A 14,826-nucleotide genomic window follows, 5' to 3' on the forward strand; every position below is an offset into this window, starting at 1 on the left:
TCAAAAGGAGTGTTGCCCTATCCTGGACCTCGAGCAGACATCCTGGTTCTTTTCCCCACACACCTTCAAAGATGGGGAGGGCTTAGTGATCTTGGTCTGGGACAGGGGAGGACAATGCAGAGACATATAGGCATTGCAGTGTGGCACACAGTCCTGGGGGCTGGTGCCACTGCAGATCCACATGGTGAGACAGGAGTAGACTGTAGAGCACTGGGGATGTGGGCAGGCTGGGCTGAGCGGGGGCTCCTAAGAGGTTGGGGAGGCCCTGTTTACCCCCTAGTGGCTTTGGGGGTGGAAGGGTGACCGAGGCAGATCTCCCCATGCTTAGAGTGCAGTGACGCTGAGGCTGTGGCCCCCCTCTGTCCCTGCCCCATCCTCCCAGGCTGCGCTCCCTGAAAAGGCATGGAGGTCACTGAGCAGGGCCTCAGCCCTGCCCCCAGAGCAGGCAGGCTCTGGTGCCTGCTGGGGGCCGTCGTCCCCCTGGGCTGCCTCTGGGCCCTCTGGGTTCCCAGGCATTGGCATGTCATCCTCCTCCTGGCCAGGCTGTTCCTCTCTCTCCCCCTCTGGTCCTAGGTTCTCCTCCTCCTCGTCATCTTCTTCCTCCTCATCTTCCTGCTTTTCCATACTGTCCTGAAGCTCTTGGATGGCTGACCTTCCGAGCCACTGGGCCACTCTCGTGGTCCGTAGCAGCCGGCGGGTCTGGCTCCACAGGGAGGTGCCTAGGCGGGTGGGGTGGTAGTAGCCCCCTGATTCCCGGCTAAGGTGATACCAGGCCAGGGCCAAGCCTCCCATCAGGAGCAGTAGCAGCAGCACCAGTAGGCACACGGTGACCGCGCTGTTGGAGCTGCTTTCCTCAGAGCCCAGCACCCCTGGCAGAGCAACCAGCACCAGTAGGCCCGTGAGCCTGGACAGAGCCTGGAGAGAAGGAGGAAGGGAAAAGGTGGAGAAGGGCATGTGGGCAAGCTTCATCTGCCAGGGAAAAAGCACCAGGCGTAAGCCTCAGCACCTCGAGGGCCTGGCTGTCTTGAGTCAGGCCAGGACATAGCGGAGGGCCACGCAAAGGTCTAGAGTTAGTACTAGGTGGAGCTAGAGCCCCATCCCTACCACTGACTTTCTGTGAGGCTGACTGAGTACCTAAACAGCCTCAGTTTTTTCATCTGTAGAATGGGAATGAGGCTGAGATAGGGGAGAAAAGTGCCTTGGACAGAGATTTTCACAGTGTTGTATGACTTCGGCATGTTGATGGTGTTCACCTCTACCTTGGGTGGAGGCTCCTCAAGTATCTAGGCAGTATGGCCCCCTCCTCCCACCCTGTTCCTGCAACTCAGCTCAGAAGGACCCCTGGATTGAAAGACCTGGGTTCCAGTCCCAGAACAGGGCAAGTCCACTCTAACCCTCAGTTTCTTCATCTCTAAAAGGGCTGGCCTCTAGGAGAGGGTGTGGGAGGGCAATAGGAGGGAATCCTTCTCCAAGCCTGAAGTCCAGCCCTATGCCAGGGAATGCAAAATGGCATTGACAGCCTGGCCCTTCCCTTGGGAGGGCTCTCTAGAGATGGAGTCCTGGAGCAGAGCCCTGGGGGCCTTTCTCTGAGTTGTCTGCTTGACAGGTCCTCCCCTCCCTCCCCACAGCCAGCTTGGGGGGCACCCCTAGGCATGTGACTGAGGCCTCTGCTGCTGCTGCTACTGCACAGCCTGTCAGAGGAAGCTTGCGGTTGGAACAAAGCAGGTGGAGGCGGCTGCATAGAGCCTCGCAGGGGGCAAGCGGAGAGCTGAAAGCCTCCATTTCTGGCCCCTCACTTCCCCAACCTGAGTGGGCCCTGGGACCCCTGGCCTCTGTCTCCCTCCCCTCTGAGCTGTTTGGGCCCAGTTGGGGCATCTCAGGATCCCAGGCTGTGGGAGAGGCACCTTGCCTTGTGGAGAGATACTTTGAGTCTAGTCTGAAAACCAGGAGAATTGGGGTTCAAGCTTGCTTGTGCCCCTTTCTGGCTGTGACCTTGGGTGGGTCCCTTCCCCTCTGTACAGTTTGCTAACACTCTAAGCTGCAGGGCAAATGCTGGGAGTTCCCAACACCCATGACATCAGAGGGTGGGTTAAGTCCTAGGAGGTGGAGATCAGGGGCAGCAGTGCCAGGCTGGGCTCGTGGGATGGAGGCCAGGGGTAGGTATAGCCACCCCAGCCTTGGTCCCTGGAGTACTGATACCCACTTCCCTCCCCCAGTGTTCCCCCCAACTCACCATCTGGCCCTCGGGTCTGGGAACTGGGCCCCTGCTACTTGTAGCTCTGGCTATGAAGCAGCCTGGGGTGGGCAGACAGACTGGGTGAAAGAGGTAGGGACCGTGACCTGAGTTAGATTGGGGCTTCCGGCTTCCTGTCTTTTGCCCACCCCCTCCCTGAACCAGGCCCAGTGCTGGGGAAGAGCTAGGGGAGGCCACCCATATGACTGAGGAGGTGGGGCTACTTGCTCACCCTTCTCTTGGTCCGGGTCTGGAACCCTGCACACTTGCTCAGTAAGGGATCTTTCCCAATGGGTCCATGGGCTTGGGATGTGAGGCAGGGGGCTGACATTTATATTACACAGAAACACTCCCTGAGGGGAACAGTCACCAGCTATGTACATTTAAGATAAATGGAATCCCAGGGAAAAAACTTGAGGGGCAGTGCAGGAAGGGGAGGCCTGCCGCTGCCAAGGCAGGAGATGGGAGCTGAGCGTTTAACACTGGGCCATATAATGCCAGGTCATTGTGGAGAGCTGGGAAAAGTTTGGTCCTGGAGGGAATAGGGAGTTGCTAGAGCTCTTTGAGGGTGATATGGTCAGATCTGGGATTTGGGAAATCCCTGGATGCTGAGTGGAGGATGGCAGGGATGCCAAGGAGCAGGATGTCACAATAGTCCAGGTGCAAAGTGATGGGAGTCCAAGGGGAGGGTACGGCGAGAGGGACAGCGACTGGCTTTATGCCAAAACCACCTGACAGCTTGGACACATGGGGAGGGAGGGAGGCAGAAGAGCAGGATGACTCCCAGGTTTTGGGTGAGGGTGCCCGACTCATTGGTGGTGCCCTTGGGCTGAGGGCAGCATTGGGGGAAAATGACTTCTGTTATGGACATGTTCAGTCTGAAATGCTGCTAAGGATGTCCAGTCTGAGATGCCCAAGATGCAGCTGGTGACAGGATGGGGCTGGAGAGAAAGTTCTGAAAATCATCAGCAGAGATGATCCGTGAATCCCTGGGGGCTGATGAGGCCACCAAGTCAGGTGGCCTGGAGGGAGGTGGGCAAAGGGCCCAAGGGATCCCTTGGTTACTGAGGCATTGATGAAGATTCCCCTAAAGAGGGAATCTTAGAAAGGCAGGAGGAGGCCCAGGAGAGGGCAGTGTCCTCCAAACCTAGAGGAGATACCCGAGAGGGTACTGATGCAAAGTTTAGGTGTTCTGGAGGGAAGTGAGTGGATGAGTGTAGAAAACTGCCTCCCAGATTTCACAAAAGGGAAGAGAGGTACGGTCAGATAAATGAAGGGTTTGTCTCAAAGGAGACAAGAAATATGGGCATGCTTGTGGGCAGAGGGAATGGGCCAATAGAGAAGGAGAGATTGAAACTCAGAGTAGGGATAGTGACCCCAGATCTGTGAACTCAGGATCCCACATGCCGAGTGGGCAGTCAGGGTGCCCTTAGTGCTGAGGAAGCAGCAGAACAACAGACCCAGCACTGGAGGGCTGAGGGGCACAGAGATGCCTTTTCCCTTCCTGGTGGTCAAGCACCTTGCCTACCTTTCCCCCCTTCTCCTCTGCCCCGGCTTCCAACAGCAAACAAGTTCTTAGAAAGAGGTTTTTATTTGGAATGAAAATATAGTCAGGCCCACAGCTTCCACCAGGGGAGCTGGGTCTGGGGGAGCCTGTGGGCGAGGGACAGCCAGTCCCTTGGAGGTGTGGGAAGTTCTTGCCTAGTATATAAAAAAAAATCATTCTTAGTAACAAGTATAAAAGTGGTCCGGGCTGGAGCTTCCTGTTCCCTGGCCGGCTGAGTGAGTGGCGGAATCTGGGGCAGGGGAGGGATCAATCGGCTCCAGCGGGCAGGGACTGGGTACTACACATCCCCGTTCTCCATGCGGCCCAGCTGTTCTTCCAGACGGGCAATGCGCTCGCCCTGTTCCTTCACCAAGGTCCGGAGCAGCCGTAACTCACGGGTCACCTCTTCCAGCTTCCCTGAGTCCTGCAAAAGCACCAGAGGACCAGTAAGACCCACCAGCCCACCTGGCACCATCAAGTCTGAGGCCCTGTACACCCTGTCTCTTCTCATTCCTAAGACTTGGAAGGGATACGGGTGGCAGGGCTATTTTCCAGCACTATTTCCTTTCCTTTCTCTATGTCACCAGGGCTGGGCCATGCTGCTAACCAGCCCTAGGCCAAGTGGGCAGGCAGGTACGTACCCCAGCCCCTGCAAGGCTGCTGCTGCTGCTTGGAGTGCTGACCAGGGTGGTGGCAGAGACAGGTGTGGAAGCCCCAACCCGGGTGGGCGCAGGAGCCGAGGCCGCCCGGCTGTCATGCAGAACATTTTTCCGGCTGACCTTGAGGTCCCTCTGCTTGCTGGGCACGTAGGCTTCCCGCAGGGAGATGAGGAGGGGCTCGGCATCCTGCCCACTCACCCACTCTTCAGCTTCCAGGGCAGCCTCGGGGCCAGCTGTGTCTGGGTACAGGTCATCCTGAAACAGGTCTGACTGCAGGGGCAGGGGAGAGCCTCTGCTAGGCAAGGGTGGAGGAGGAAGGATGGTCCTGTCCCTCCCCCATAAGGGGGTGGAAAGACCCTTAGAGCTCTAGAAGCCTGTGCCCCAGGTTACAGAAAAGAAAGCTGAGGCCTAGATAAGGAACCAGCCCAAGGCCTCCTAGTGGTCAGTCCCTGTGGCACCTTGACCTTTACTCCCCAGACTCCCTGCCAAATCTTGGACCTGTAAAACCCCTGTCCATGCTCTGTTCACTGAGGCTCAGGGACCCAGAATCTCACCAAGGACAGGCTGAGCCTAGTCCTTTCTTGAGCCCTCTGACCTGGACTCCTCAGGGAACCTAACAGGGCTCCCTGCCTCTGGTCCCCACCCTCAGCCAACACTTCAGGTGTCCACCAGGACAGCTCCCCTGGGAGGATGGGACAAAGTCCAGGTGGCTTGGCCTGGCCCTCCCCAGATGTCTGCTGCTTTACTGTCGCCCTAGAGAAATCTCAGGTCTTCAAAGATTCTGCAGCGAATCATGGGCTGTCCGACCTCCACACCTCTGCCTGTGTGCTAGTTCCTTATCTCAGCAGGATTACCCCTTACCCCTCCAAACACTGTCATCCCTCAAGGCCTAGCGCAGGGAATCCCACACTCCCAGGGGTGGAAGGAACCAATCAGTAAACAGCAGGAAGCTTGTGACATCACCACCGAGCCAGTCATCTGACCTCTCGGGAAGACTTCCCAGGAAGGGGGATCTCTCCCCCTAGGGGCAGTCGGCCGTTCCACCCAGGGACAGCTCTGACATTCAGCCCCAGCGAGACCATCCCTGGAAGCCCCAGCAAGGCCATTGTGGCAAGCTGGAGAGTGTCCAAGCTGGTGAGGCCCATGTCACATGAGGATGGCCGGCCTGCAAGGGACTGAGGATGGAGGAGAGAAGGCCTGGGAAACATGAGCCTTGCCCTCTGGTGACTGAAGGCTCATTTTAGGGAAGAAAGGTTGGTTTTGTTCTCCTTGGCCCCAGGGGTAACAGCGGAAGTTACAAAGGGGTAGATTTAGGCCCAAGGTTAAGATAAACTTGCTGCCAGGGAGAGCTGCCCTGAGGGAGATAGGCTGCTGGGGGAAGCTCCCTCTTGGGAGGTGGGTCACAGGCAGGGAGGATTCCTTTGGCCTGAGCGCTGCCCAAGGTCACCCAATGATCAAATTCTGTCTATCAAGTTCAATCGAGCAGAAATCCAGCTCCCTACATCTCCTTGTTCCTGAGGCCAAGAAGGATGAGTTGGACTCCCCAAGCTCTTGGGCAAGGCTACCATGTCTCTCCCTAGCCTTCTACTCCAGTGTGAACATTCCTTCCCCCGATGCCTCCGCATGCCTGCCCCCAACACCACTGGGCCAAAAAGTAGAAAAGGGCAGGAGACAGAACTTGAGGTGCTCAAGAGCCTGGGAATTAGGCGGGGCATAATAGTGGCCCAAGGCCAGAAGGAGAGGCTCCACTCACCTTTCGGGGCACAGTCATGATGATGGGTTCACACTTCCGTTCATGGAGCTTATAGAACCTGAGTGGGGAAGAAGGGGTGTGAGCCTAGGTCAAAGCTTGCCACTCCCTCACCTGCCTTGCCCAGCCCCGCCCCTCTCACCTGGCAATCTCACACTTGCTCACATCCAGGCCTCTCTTGGGCATACGCCCCATGCCCCGCTGAGGCTCCTTGCTGGTAAAGGTGTTCAGGAAGTGGATATAAGGGGGCTCGGCTGTGATCTCAAAGTAGCGGATGCTTGAGTCCCCCTGAAATAGATAGGGGCCAAGGAATGTCAGATTCCTGTGTAGGTCCTACACCCTCCCCACGCCCCAACATGTGCCTGCCTCTGCCCAGGCCCACCTTGCCACAGACATAGATGACGTTGGTATCAGGGTCATAGAAAGGAAGCAGAGCCCCATTGCTTGAGTCCAGCTCCTGCAGAGCCATGGGCTCCTCCAGGTTCTCCTGCCATGGGAGAAGGGACATTAGTGGCGGGGCGGAGGGGGGGGGGGCGGTGTTTGGAAGACGGGGCCTAAATCCCTGTTCTCTGTCACCCCTGTCCTTCCGGGGCCATGGAACATGAAGTCAGCCTCCATAGTCCAGTTCTGACAATCTTTGTTCTATGTTCTGTGGTCCTTCCCATCCCTGACATTCCAAGTTCTAGGTCCCTCAAAGCTCTGACCTTCTGTGTTCTAGGGTATGATTGTTCTCTGAAAGCCCACATTCTATGTTGTAATGCCTCTTGCCAGTTGATATCCCATGTTCTCTGTTCCTTCCATGATATTAGGGGTCTTAGTCCTATGTTCTCCAGGAATTAGGGGTAGGGTTCCTGCCTATGTACTTAGTGCCCTTTGCTGAACATCCAGCCCCTGCCGCCCACCTTTCTTTCAGCTCTCTTTGGCTGCCTCGATGGCCCCGGCTGGACTCAGCTTACCGGGTCCCAGAGTGCCAGCTGCCGCTCACTCATCCGGCTGAAACCTGTGGTAAACACCTTGCCGTTGGCCAGGAAGATGGCCCGCATGGGCCGGGCTCCCTCATGGGCCTTCTCTCGTTCCTGTGGACACAGAACCTGGTCATTTTTACCAGCAAGGAGCTTCAGAGCCCCATCCCACTGTCTTCCCTGGAGCCCTGTCCATCAGAGCCCACCTAATGACTCCTCTAGGCATATGGCTGCTCCCACAGGTCCCCAGGATTGATCTCCCAGCACCCCAACTCCTGTCCACCATCATCCTCCAAGCCTCAACATTTGCCTCTTGCACCACCTCCCTACACCCCCGCTAGGACCCCAGCTCCCAATTTCTCTCTCACTGGACTCCAAAATGATGTCCAGACCTCCTCTCATAGTGGGCTGGGGGAGGGGCCACACATACCGCCACTAGGGTGCCTCGTCGAGGGTCAATGATGCGCACACTCTTGTCCTTGCAAGCGGAACAGAAGAGGCTTCCATTGCGGTTCCAGGAGATGTTGTAGATGAGGTCAGGGTGGAGGTCATCCAGACGGTACAGCTCCTCCGCGGTGCCCACGTTCCAGATGAGCACCACATTGTCACAGCCTGCAAAGCCGCCAGCCCGGCAAGTCAGTCCTCCCTGTGCCCAGACATCTGCTGACCACCTCCCATAACAGGCACAGGTTTGCCACTGACATGCTGTGAGGTTTGGAGGAAATTGCTTTTCCCTGGGCCCCAGTTTATCCTACCGGTTAAACGGGGAAACAACAAGGAATTCTTCTCAGTGCTCCTAATTATGCAATGGAGTTATTAAGTACAACTCTTCTAATTAAGGAAGTTGCTCATGATCCCAGTTCAGTGCTAGGAGCAGCCAATCAGCTCACAGGACCACAGGGCATGGCACCCAGGCCTCATTTTACAGCTGGGCAGTGCTGAGCCCTCCCTGGATCCTCATGAGAACCTTCAGGGACAGGCGCTATTAGCGCTCCCATTTTGCAGATAAAGAAACTGAGGCCAAGAGTGATTGTGTGACTCACCCACTTAAGTAAGTACCTGAGGGAAGATTTTGAACTCAGATCTTACTGACTCCTAGTCCACCTAGCTGCCCCTATCACACAGGAGGGCTGTGAGGTTTATCCTGACCACTTGGGGAAATTTTCAAGTGTGACTCAAACAGCTGACGGGCAGCCTGGGGAGTGGAGCCAGACCTGCACTGAGGAGAACGTTCCGGGCCGTCGGATGCCAGGTCACAATGCCCACTCTCTTAGAGTGGCCTTCAAGGACAACCACAGGTTCTGTCAGGGGCGCCACTAGGCCATTCTCTGGGATCTGCCAGACCTGGGGGTCAACAAGTATTAACGGGACACCGCCAGAGGAGGGGCCCTTCATCCTCCCAAAGTTCACCCCTCGTCCCTCACCATGACCGTGCAGTCCTCAGAACCACTGGCGATGACCTCATCATTGTGTGGACACCAGTCGATGTCGAGGACGGGTCCAGTGTGCCCACATACTGTGGGATATGATTTGTCAATGCGCCCTGTCTGTAGGCATGGAGAGGGATGGAGAGGAAAGAGAAAGTCAGGAGGGCCCCCCCCCCCCCATCCCAGGAGCAGAGGCTCTAGTCAGGGGGCCTTAGAGAGAATCCAGCCACCTCCTGTGACAACAAGCTCCAGAACGAGGCAGGGACGGGCCCCAGGCCCCACTTGAAGCTGTCCCCGGGAGCTCAATTCCATCCCAAGGCCTCTGACTCCAAACCCAGTCATAATTTTCGACTCTGGGTCTTACAATCTGGTGACCTTGGGTCTTCACTTCCCTGTCTCTACAATGGGACTCACAACACATGCCTTGCCTCCCTGCTTCTTTCTCAAGGTCAAGATAAGCAATGTGAGCTTATGTGAGGGGATGTTTAGTCTCCTCTCCAGAGGATCAGGGGGAATGGAATCCCAGACATAAGAGGAATATCCCGAATTCTGCTGCTGTCCAGTCATTTTCAGTCACATCTGACCGTGACCCCTTTTGGGATTTTCTTGGCAAAGATACTGGAGTGCTTTGCCATTCCCTTCTCCAGCTCATTTTTACTGAGGCAAACAGGGTGAAATGACTTGCCCAGGGTTATGCAGCTAATGTCTGAGGCCAAATCTGAATGCAGATTTTCCTGATTCCAGGCTAGCTGCCTTAATTCTGCTAGGGGTACCCCCAATCTCTAGTTCCAGGGACTCATGACCCCAAAGTCATTCTTGGCTCCTCAACTTGCCCTGAGACATCCATCAGTTGTCAAATCTTGTCCATTCCGCCCCCCCCTTTCCCTTCCAGACACACAGCCCCCAGCATCTCTCTCCAGACTACGGCATGAGCTTGTGCTCTGGGCCAGGCCTAACTCAGGTCAGTCCAGTGATTCAGGGTTGGGGTGAACACCCATGGACTATGAAATGCCACAAAGACACCAGGGGGTCTCCCTTCTTGTTTTGTTTTTCCTCTCTCCCTCGCCTACTAAAGTGATTCTCCTAAAGCACAGACAGGTCTGAGTAACCAGAGTACTCCCTAACCCTATTATCTCCAGGGTCTTCCTATTACTTCCACGAGCAAATGGAAACTCTTGTCTGGCATTAACGGCCCTTCACTACCAGACTGTAACCTGTTCTTCTAGACTGATTGCACATTATTCCCCCTCCCACACTCGACATTCCAGGCAGTTCACCTGACCTAATGACTACAGCCTATCTACCCCTTTTCCAGATGATTGTGCAGTGGCTGTCTCCCTGACCTGGAATGCACTCACTCCTCCCCTCTGCTCTCTTGACACTCCTGTTACCAGTCTCTGCATGGTCCCCCCTGAAGAGCACAATCTCCTTGAGGACAGGCACTTTCATGTTTGTCTGTGCCTGGTGCAGAGAACAGATTTATAAAATAGTCCCAGGGGGCTCTGTCCCTTCCCATGCAGGTACCTTGCTCAGGGGCAGCACCATGAAGGCCCCCCCACCGCTGGCCTCCACAATGATCGCCAGGAATCTGGGGTTCACGGCACAGAAGGTGCTGTCCCAGGTGACGCGGGACACCCGGATATCTTCATAGCACTGGTCATTCTTGACTGGCTGGCCAAAGACATGCCGGAACTTGCTCTGTCTGACCACGTTGCGGAATGACATGTCTGGCAAGAGAAAAGCAGAAATGAACCCTCCCCCCCTCACCCCCATAGCTAACCTAGGTGTCGCCCACCCCTCTCTGCCCAGTCATGAGGGTGCTTCCCTGGGCACTTCAGAGACTGGATAAACTCTCAGCCTTAAGGGACTTCATGGCTCCTTGTGTCCAATCCCTTTTTACAGATGGGAAAACAGGCTGCGAAGGAAAGGGGACCTACCCAAATTCACCCAGGTGCTAAGTAGCAGAGCCAGGTCTTGAACCCAGTCCCCCTGATTTCCCATCTTGTGCAGGCATTCCACAGAATGCTGGGCTTCCAGCATTGGCTTTGACTTTGGCTCAATTTGACTTTGGCCATATCTCTTTCTCTCTCTGGGCCTCAATTTTCCTACCTGTAAAATGGGGACAATGCCCCTTCTGCCTCCTTCCCTCTTAGATGACAGAAAAATCTGTCCTGCTAGAGAAACCAAAGGTTCTCTGTGGCTTCCTGGCGGATTTGGGGAAGGCTTCCTTTAGCTGTTCCCATCTGCAGGAATGGGAGTGGAGGTGGTGGGGGGAGGTGTTCCAGAAATCTCCTCCCAAGGCCTTGGAAAATAGGGCTGTCCTTAAACCACCTCTTTCCAGCTCCCAGAGGCTCCCTGACTCAGGCTCCCCATCATCCCCTCCCACAGTCGGTCTGCTCGGATGGGCGCCCCTATCCCAGGTCCGGTCGCCGCTAGATGAGTAAGGTCCTCCTCTGCCTGGTCTGGAGGGGCAGGAGGTCCCCCCTTCCCCTCCTCCAGAGGAACTAGGCCAGGGTCAAAGTTGCTGCAGTGGGAAGGTGGGGGGTGCCGGAAAATAGATCAGCGGAGATGGGGGGGTCGGCTGGCTAGAGGGGTGCAGGAGGGGGTCCCCTCCCCCGCCCCAGGTTTCTAGGCCGGCTCCTGGAAGGTCCGGGGGACCCAGCGGCTGCCTCGAGCGGCCGCGCCCCCTCCCCCGCCCCGCCCCTGCTCACCGGTGGGCGGGTGGGTACCGCTCGCGCAGGGCAGCGGACCGGACCGGCGGCAGCTCTGGATCCCCAACTCTGGGAAGCAGGAAGCGGGAATCAGGAAGTGACCGAGGATGCCCGTGGGGGGGAGGGGGAGAGGGAGTGGGGAGGAGGGACGAAGGAGCGGGGCCGGGGCGGGGCCTAGGTGTGGAGGAGGGGTCTAGGGGCGACCACTGGGGGACAGGACCTGGGGGCGGGGAGGGGAGGAGCCATGGGAAAGTTGGGGATGTAGGAGGAGGGGCGCCAGAGGCAGTGGCCGGACTGGGGACCGGGAGGGGGTGCCCTGGAAGGAGGGAGAGAAGGAGGAGGAGTCTGAGGGCGGCCGCTGGGGGAAAGGGCCCGGGCAGGGAGGGGAGGAGCTGGGGGGAGGAGGGGCTGGGATCGGGGGAACGGCGCCCCAGGCAGTGGCCGGACTGGGGACTTGGCCCTCTGTGAGAAGGAGTAGGGCGGGGATCTGACCGGAGGAGCCGCCCTGAGAAAGACGGGGCTAAGGGGGTCTGGGGCCCCTCTCTCACTCCGCATTCCCCTCTCCCCCCGCCCCGTCCCCTAGAATGGCTCCTAAAGGGTCCGAGCGTCTGTGATCTGAGGGCGGGGGCGAGCTGGGGGGAGCTGAGGGTGGGGACAGAGTTCCTCGAATATCAAGTAATTTGCTGAGAGCCCCGGAGGAATTTGGCTTTTCCAAATTTCCGACCGGGATTTGGCTGCTTCCAGCTGCCCTCAGGCCCAGGGTATTATTTGGAGACTGAAAACCTGGGTTCAAGCCCTAGTGCTACTTTGGGATCGTGGGCAAGTCGGCGCCCTTCTCTGAGCCTCAGTTTCCTCATTTGTAAAATCAAGGGTTTATACTAGATGACACCTAAAGTTCTTTCCAGCTCTAAATCTTGAGCATAATCTAAGATGGATCGGATTCATAGAGCTGGGATGAACTGTAGAGACTGCCTTCAAATCACATCCCCTCCTCCAGTTTACAGCTGGGGAAACCAAGACCCAACGAGGGAAAAGACGCCGCTAAGTTCATATAGTGAGGTTACTTTTTGAGAATATCTACTCCCAGTGCAGGGATGTGTGTGTTTGTGGGGTGGTGGTGGTGGTGGTTTAAAGGTCCAAAGAATGGAAACAGGCTGCAAACAAAAGGACTCCACCCCTACCACCAGGTGCCATAACTACCAAGTGGCCAGACCAAGACTTAAACCCGGGTCTGCCCATTCCAAAGTATGTCTGAGGAGAGTGTCTAAGAAAGCAAGTTGTTATTTATAACATTCTTATAGTTCCCTCCTACCCCCCATTTCTGTTCTGTTCAGTCTGCCCTGGGAAATGTAAGTAGGGAATAGACTGAAAGCATATAAACTCAGGAGAAATGTAGACAGAGTCGGGCATGATCCCACTGAGAGGATCTAAGAATTCTCACCCCCACTTCCCTTCCCAATTTTCCCTCCCCAAGGAGATTCAGAGTTCCATCAGTTGGGCTGAACTGGTCCCCCTAGAGGAGAAAGAGGGATGGAATTTGAGTGTTAAGCCATCCCAGCTTGTGGTGTCTGGGCCAGGCACTCTGCATTCCTTCCCCCTTCTATCAAATGGAGCTTATGTTGCTCAACTGGTCAGTTCCACTTGGGTTCCCAGTGGGGCAGCTCCTATTTTATCCTTGCAGAGGTTGTTCCCTTTGTTCTTGAAGAAGACCATGACATCAGGGACATGATGCCATGACATGCAAGTGAAGTGGATTTAAGTGAGGTAGGGCTGGGCAAAGTCACCAGCCTCACTATTTCCTCCAGAGTCATCTGGGTGCAGTGGTCAGATATAGATCAGGACAACTGGAGATGGTCCTGGATACATTGGGAGACCTTGGCCCTCACCAACAACAAATTGACCCATAATAAGTTCTATGTGGCCAGCTTTCGACCTTCATTATTCATTCAGCCAATCAGTAAACAAATATGTCCCAGGCATTGTGCCAAGCCCTAGTGATACAAAGAAGGACCAAAGTCAGTCCCTGCCCTCAAGGAGCTCAACATCTATGTACAAACATGCTATATAAAAACTAAGTAGGAAATAATCAACAGAGGAGAAAACCCAGAATTAAGAGGGATTGGGGAAGGTGAGATTTTAGCTGTCACTGGATGGAAGAATAAATATAGGGAGGGGTTTGAAGTATGTAAGAAGCCTTATAAAAGAGCAGGGAACTAGACTGTCCAAGGCTTGGAAGATTTGGCAATTAGAAGATCATTGAACCCTTTGGAGAGCCTTCACTCAAGCTCCCCTCCTGCCAAAGCCTGGCCCTTCTGGGCAATGGAAGTTGTTCCCAGCACAGAGGATTTTATATTTGATCCTACAGGTGAAAAGGAGTCACCAGAGGTTAGTGGACAGAGGAGTGATAGCATCAGATTTGTATGTTAGCAGCTGAGTGGAGGGATAATGAACCAGAGTAGGGAGAGACTAGTGATGGGAGACCAGGCATAGTTCAGACGTGAAGAGCCAAGGACTGAATTCTTGTGGGGTTCTCCATCAGAGGAGAGAAGGGGCTGGATATACAAGAGATGCTACAAAAATCAAATCAACAGACCTTGGCAAAAGATGGGAGATGGGGGATGAGGGAGAATGAGAAGCAGAGGGTGACTCCTAGATTTGGTGCCCCAGCGATTGGGAGAATGAAATGCCATCAACAGTGATGGGAAAGCCCCAGAAAAAGGGATGGTTTGAGAGGAAAGATAAGGAGTCCAGTCTTGAACAGGCTGATTCAAAAGATGTCTCTAGGACATCCAGTTGGACATGTCTAATAGGCAAATCTGGAGGTCAGCATAGTAAAGCTGGGTAAGTATTGGTGAGAATCATAAGCCTAGAGATGGTCATTAAATCCATGAGAGCTACCCAAGTGAAGTAGTACGGAGGGAGAAGAGAAGAAAATCCAGGGTAGGGCATTGTGGGACACTCACGGTTGGAAGGCATGACCTGGAGGAGGATCCAGCAAAGGAGACAGACAGGAGGAGAACCAAGAGAGAGAGGGAGGTGTCCCAAAAGCCTAGAGAGAAGAGAGTATCAAGAAGGAGAGAATATCAGTGTTCAAAGCTGCAGAGGTGAAAGAGAATGAAAAGTGAGAAAAGGGCATTAGAGTAGGCAATTAAGAGATCACTTATCCCTTTGGAGAGTTTTTAGTCAAGCTCCCTTTCCCCCAAAGCCTGACCCTGTTAGGAAGGTGGCCCTGGGCTATGGAAGGTGTTACCAGCACAGGCTCTGGAGAATTGGGAAGGCTCTCCAGAAGGTCCAGTGATGGTTAGTGTGCTGGCTGAAGTCCCACAGGTTTATCTCCATCAACATTTAAAGACCCAGCTTCCAGGTCACCTAGGGATTGGAATCTGCATCAGTGGTGGGATCATGGAGCCTTGAGATATTGATGAAATATCATCATGAGGTATATCGCTAATTGTATTGCTATACTAGAGAGCTGTATCAGCTACATTGCAATCGTTAAGAATGATGAGACTTTCATCTCTCAAATATATAGAGAGCT

At 55.0% G+C, this 14,826-nt stretch overlaps 2 protein-coding genes across 3 annotated transcripts; both read right to left on the reverse strand.

Annotated features, from left to right (window-relative positions):
* Positions 1 to 190: 190 nt before the first annotated feature.
* PTPRCAP (protein tyrosine phosphatase receptor type C associated protein) lies at positions 191 to 2,316 on the reverse strand. Its single transcript, XM_072639294.1, has 2 exons — positions 2,234 to 2,316; positions 191 to 915 (listed from the first exon to the last, which is right to left on the reverse strand). Exons 1-2 carry the CDS (start codon positions 2,234 to 2,236, stop codon positions 325 to 327), a joined length of 594 nt encoding a protein of 197 aa, XP_072495395.1. The 5' UTR covers positions 2,237 to 2,316; the 3' UTR covers positions 191 to 324.
* A 1,489-nt stretch (positions 2,317 to 3,805) lies between these two features.
* CORO1B (coronin 1B) lies at positions 3,806 to 11,658 on the reverse strand. 2 transcript variants are annotated; one of them, XM_072639292.1, is made up of 11 exons: positions 11,289 to 11,658; positions 10,102 to 10,304; positions 8,575 to 8,697; positions 8,365 to 8,494; positions 7,581 to 7,762; positions 7,145 to 7,264; positions 6,571 to 6,675; positions 6,331 to 6,476; positions 6,192 to 6,249; positions 4,421 to 4,708; positions 3,806 to 4,203 (listed from the first exon to the last, which is right to left on the reverse strand). In XM_072639292.1, the coding sequence occupies exons 2-11, from the start codon at positions 10,300 to 10,302 to the stop codon at positions 4,078 to 4,080; spliced, it is 1,479 nt and encodes a 492-aa protein (XP_072495393.1). In that variant the 5' UTR covers positions 10,303 to 10,304; positions 11,289 to 11,658; the 3' UTR covers positions 3,806 to 4,077. The 2 variants fall into 2 exon arrangements, with proteins under 2 accessions (XP_072495393.1, XP_072495394.1); XM_072639293.1 differs by lacking the exon at positions 11,289 to 11,658 and adding an exon at positions 10,687 to 11,228.
* Positions 11,659 to 14,826: the final 3,168 nt, after the last annotated feature.

This window comes from Notamacropus eugenii, chromosome 2 (genome assembly GCF_028372415.1).
Source record: "Notamacropus eugenii isolate mMacEug1 chromosome 2, mMacEug1.pri_v2, whole genome shotgun sequence".
Taxonomy (NCBI): Eukaryota; Metazoa; Chordata; class Mammalia; order Diprotodontia; family Macropodidae; genus Notamacropus; species Notamacropus eugenii.

What these genes read in the sequence shown, in the direction of transcription:
- CORO1B (XM_072639292.1), bottom strand. Translation starts at nt 10,302, where the DNA reads ATGTCATTCCGCAACGTGGTCAGACAGAGCAAGTTCCGGCATGTCTTT. An exon ending in TCATCTATGTCTGTGGCAAG is followed by an intron (nt 6,477 to 6,570) that starts GTGGGCCTGGGC and finishes TATCTATTTCAG; the next exon opens with GGGGACTCAAGCATCCGCTA. An exon ending in GCAGCCTTGCAGGGGCTGGG is followed by an intron (nt 4,204 to 4,420) that starts GTACGTACCTGC and finishes GTGCTTTTGCAG; the next exon opens with GACTCAGGGAAGCTGGAAGA.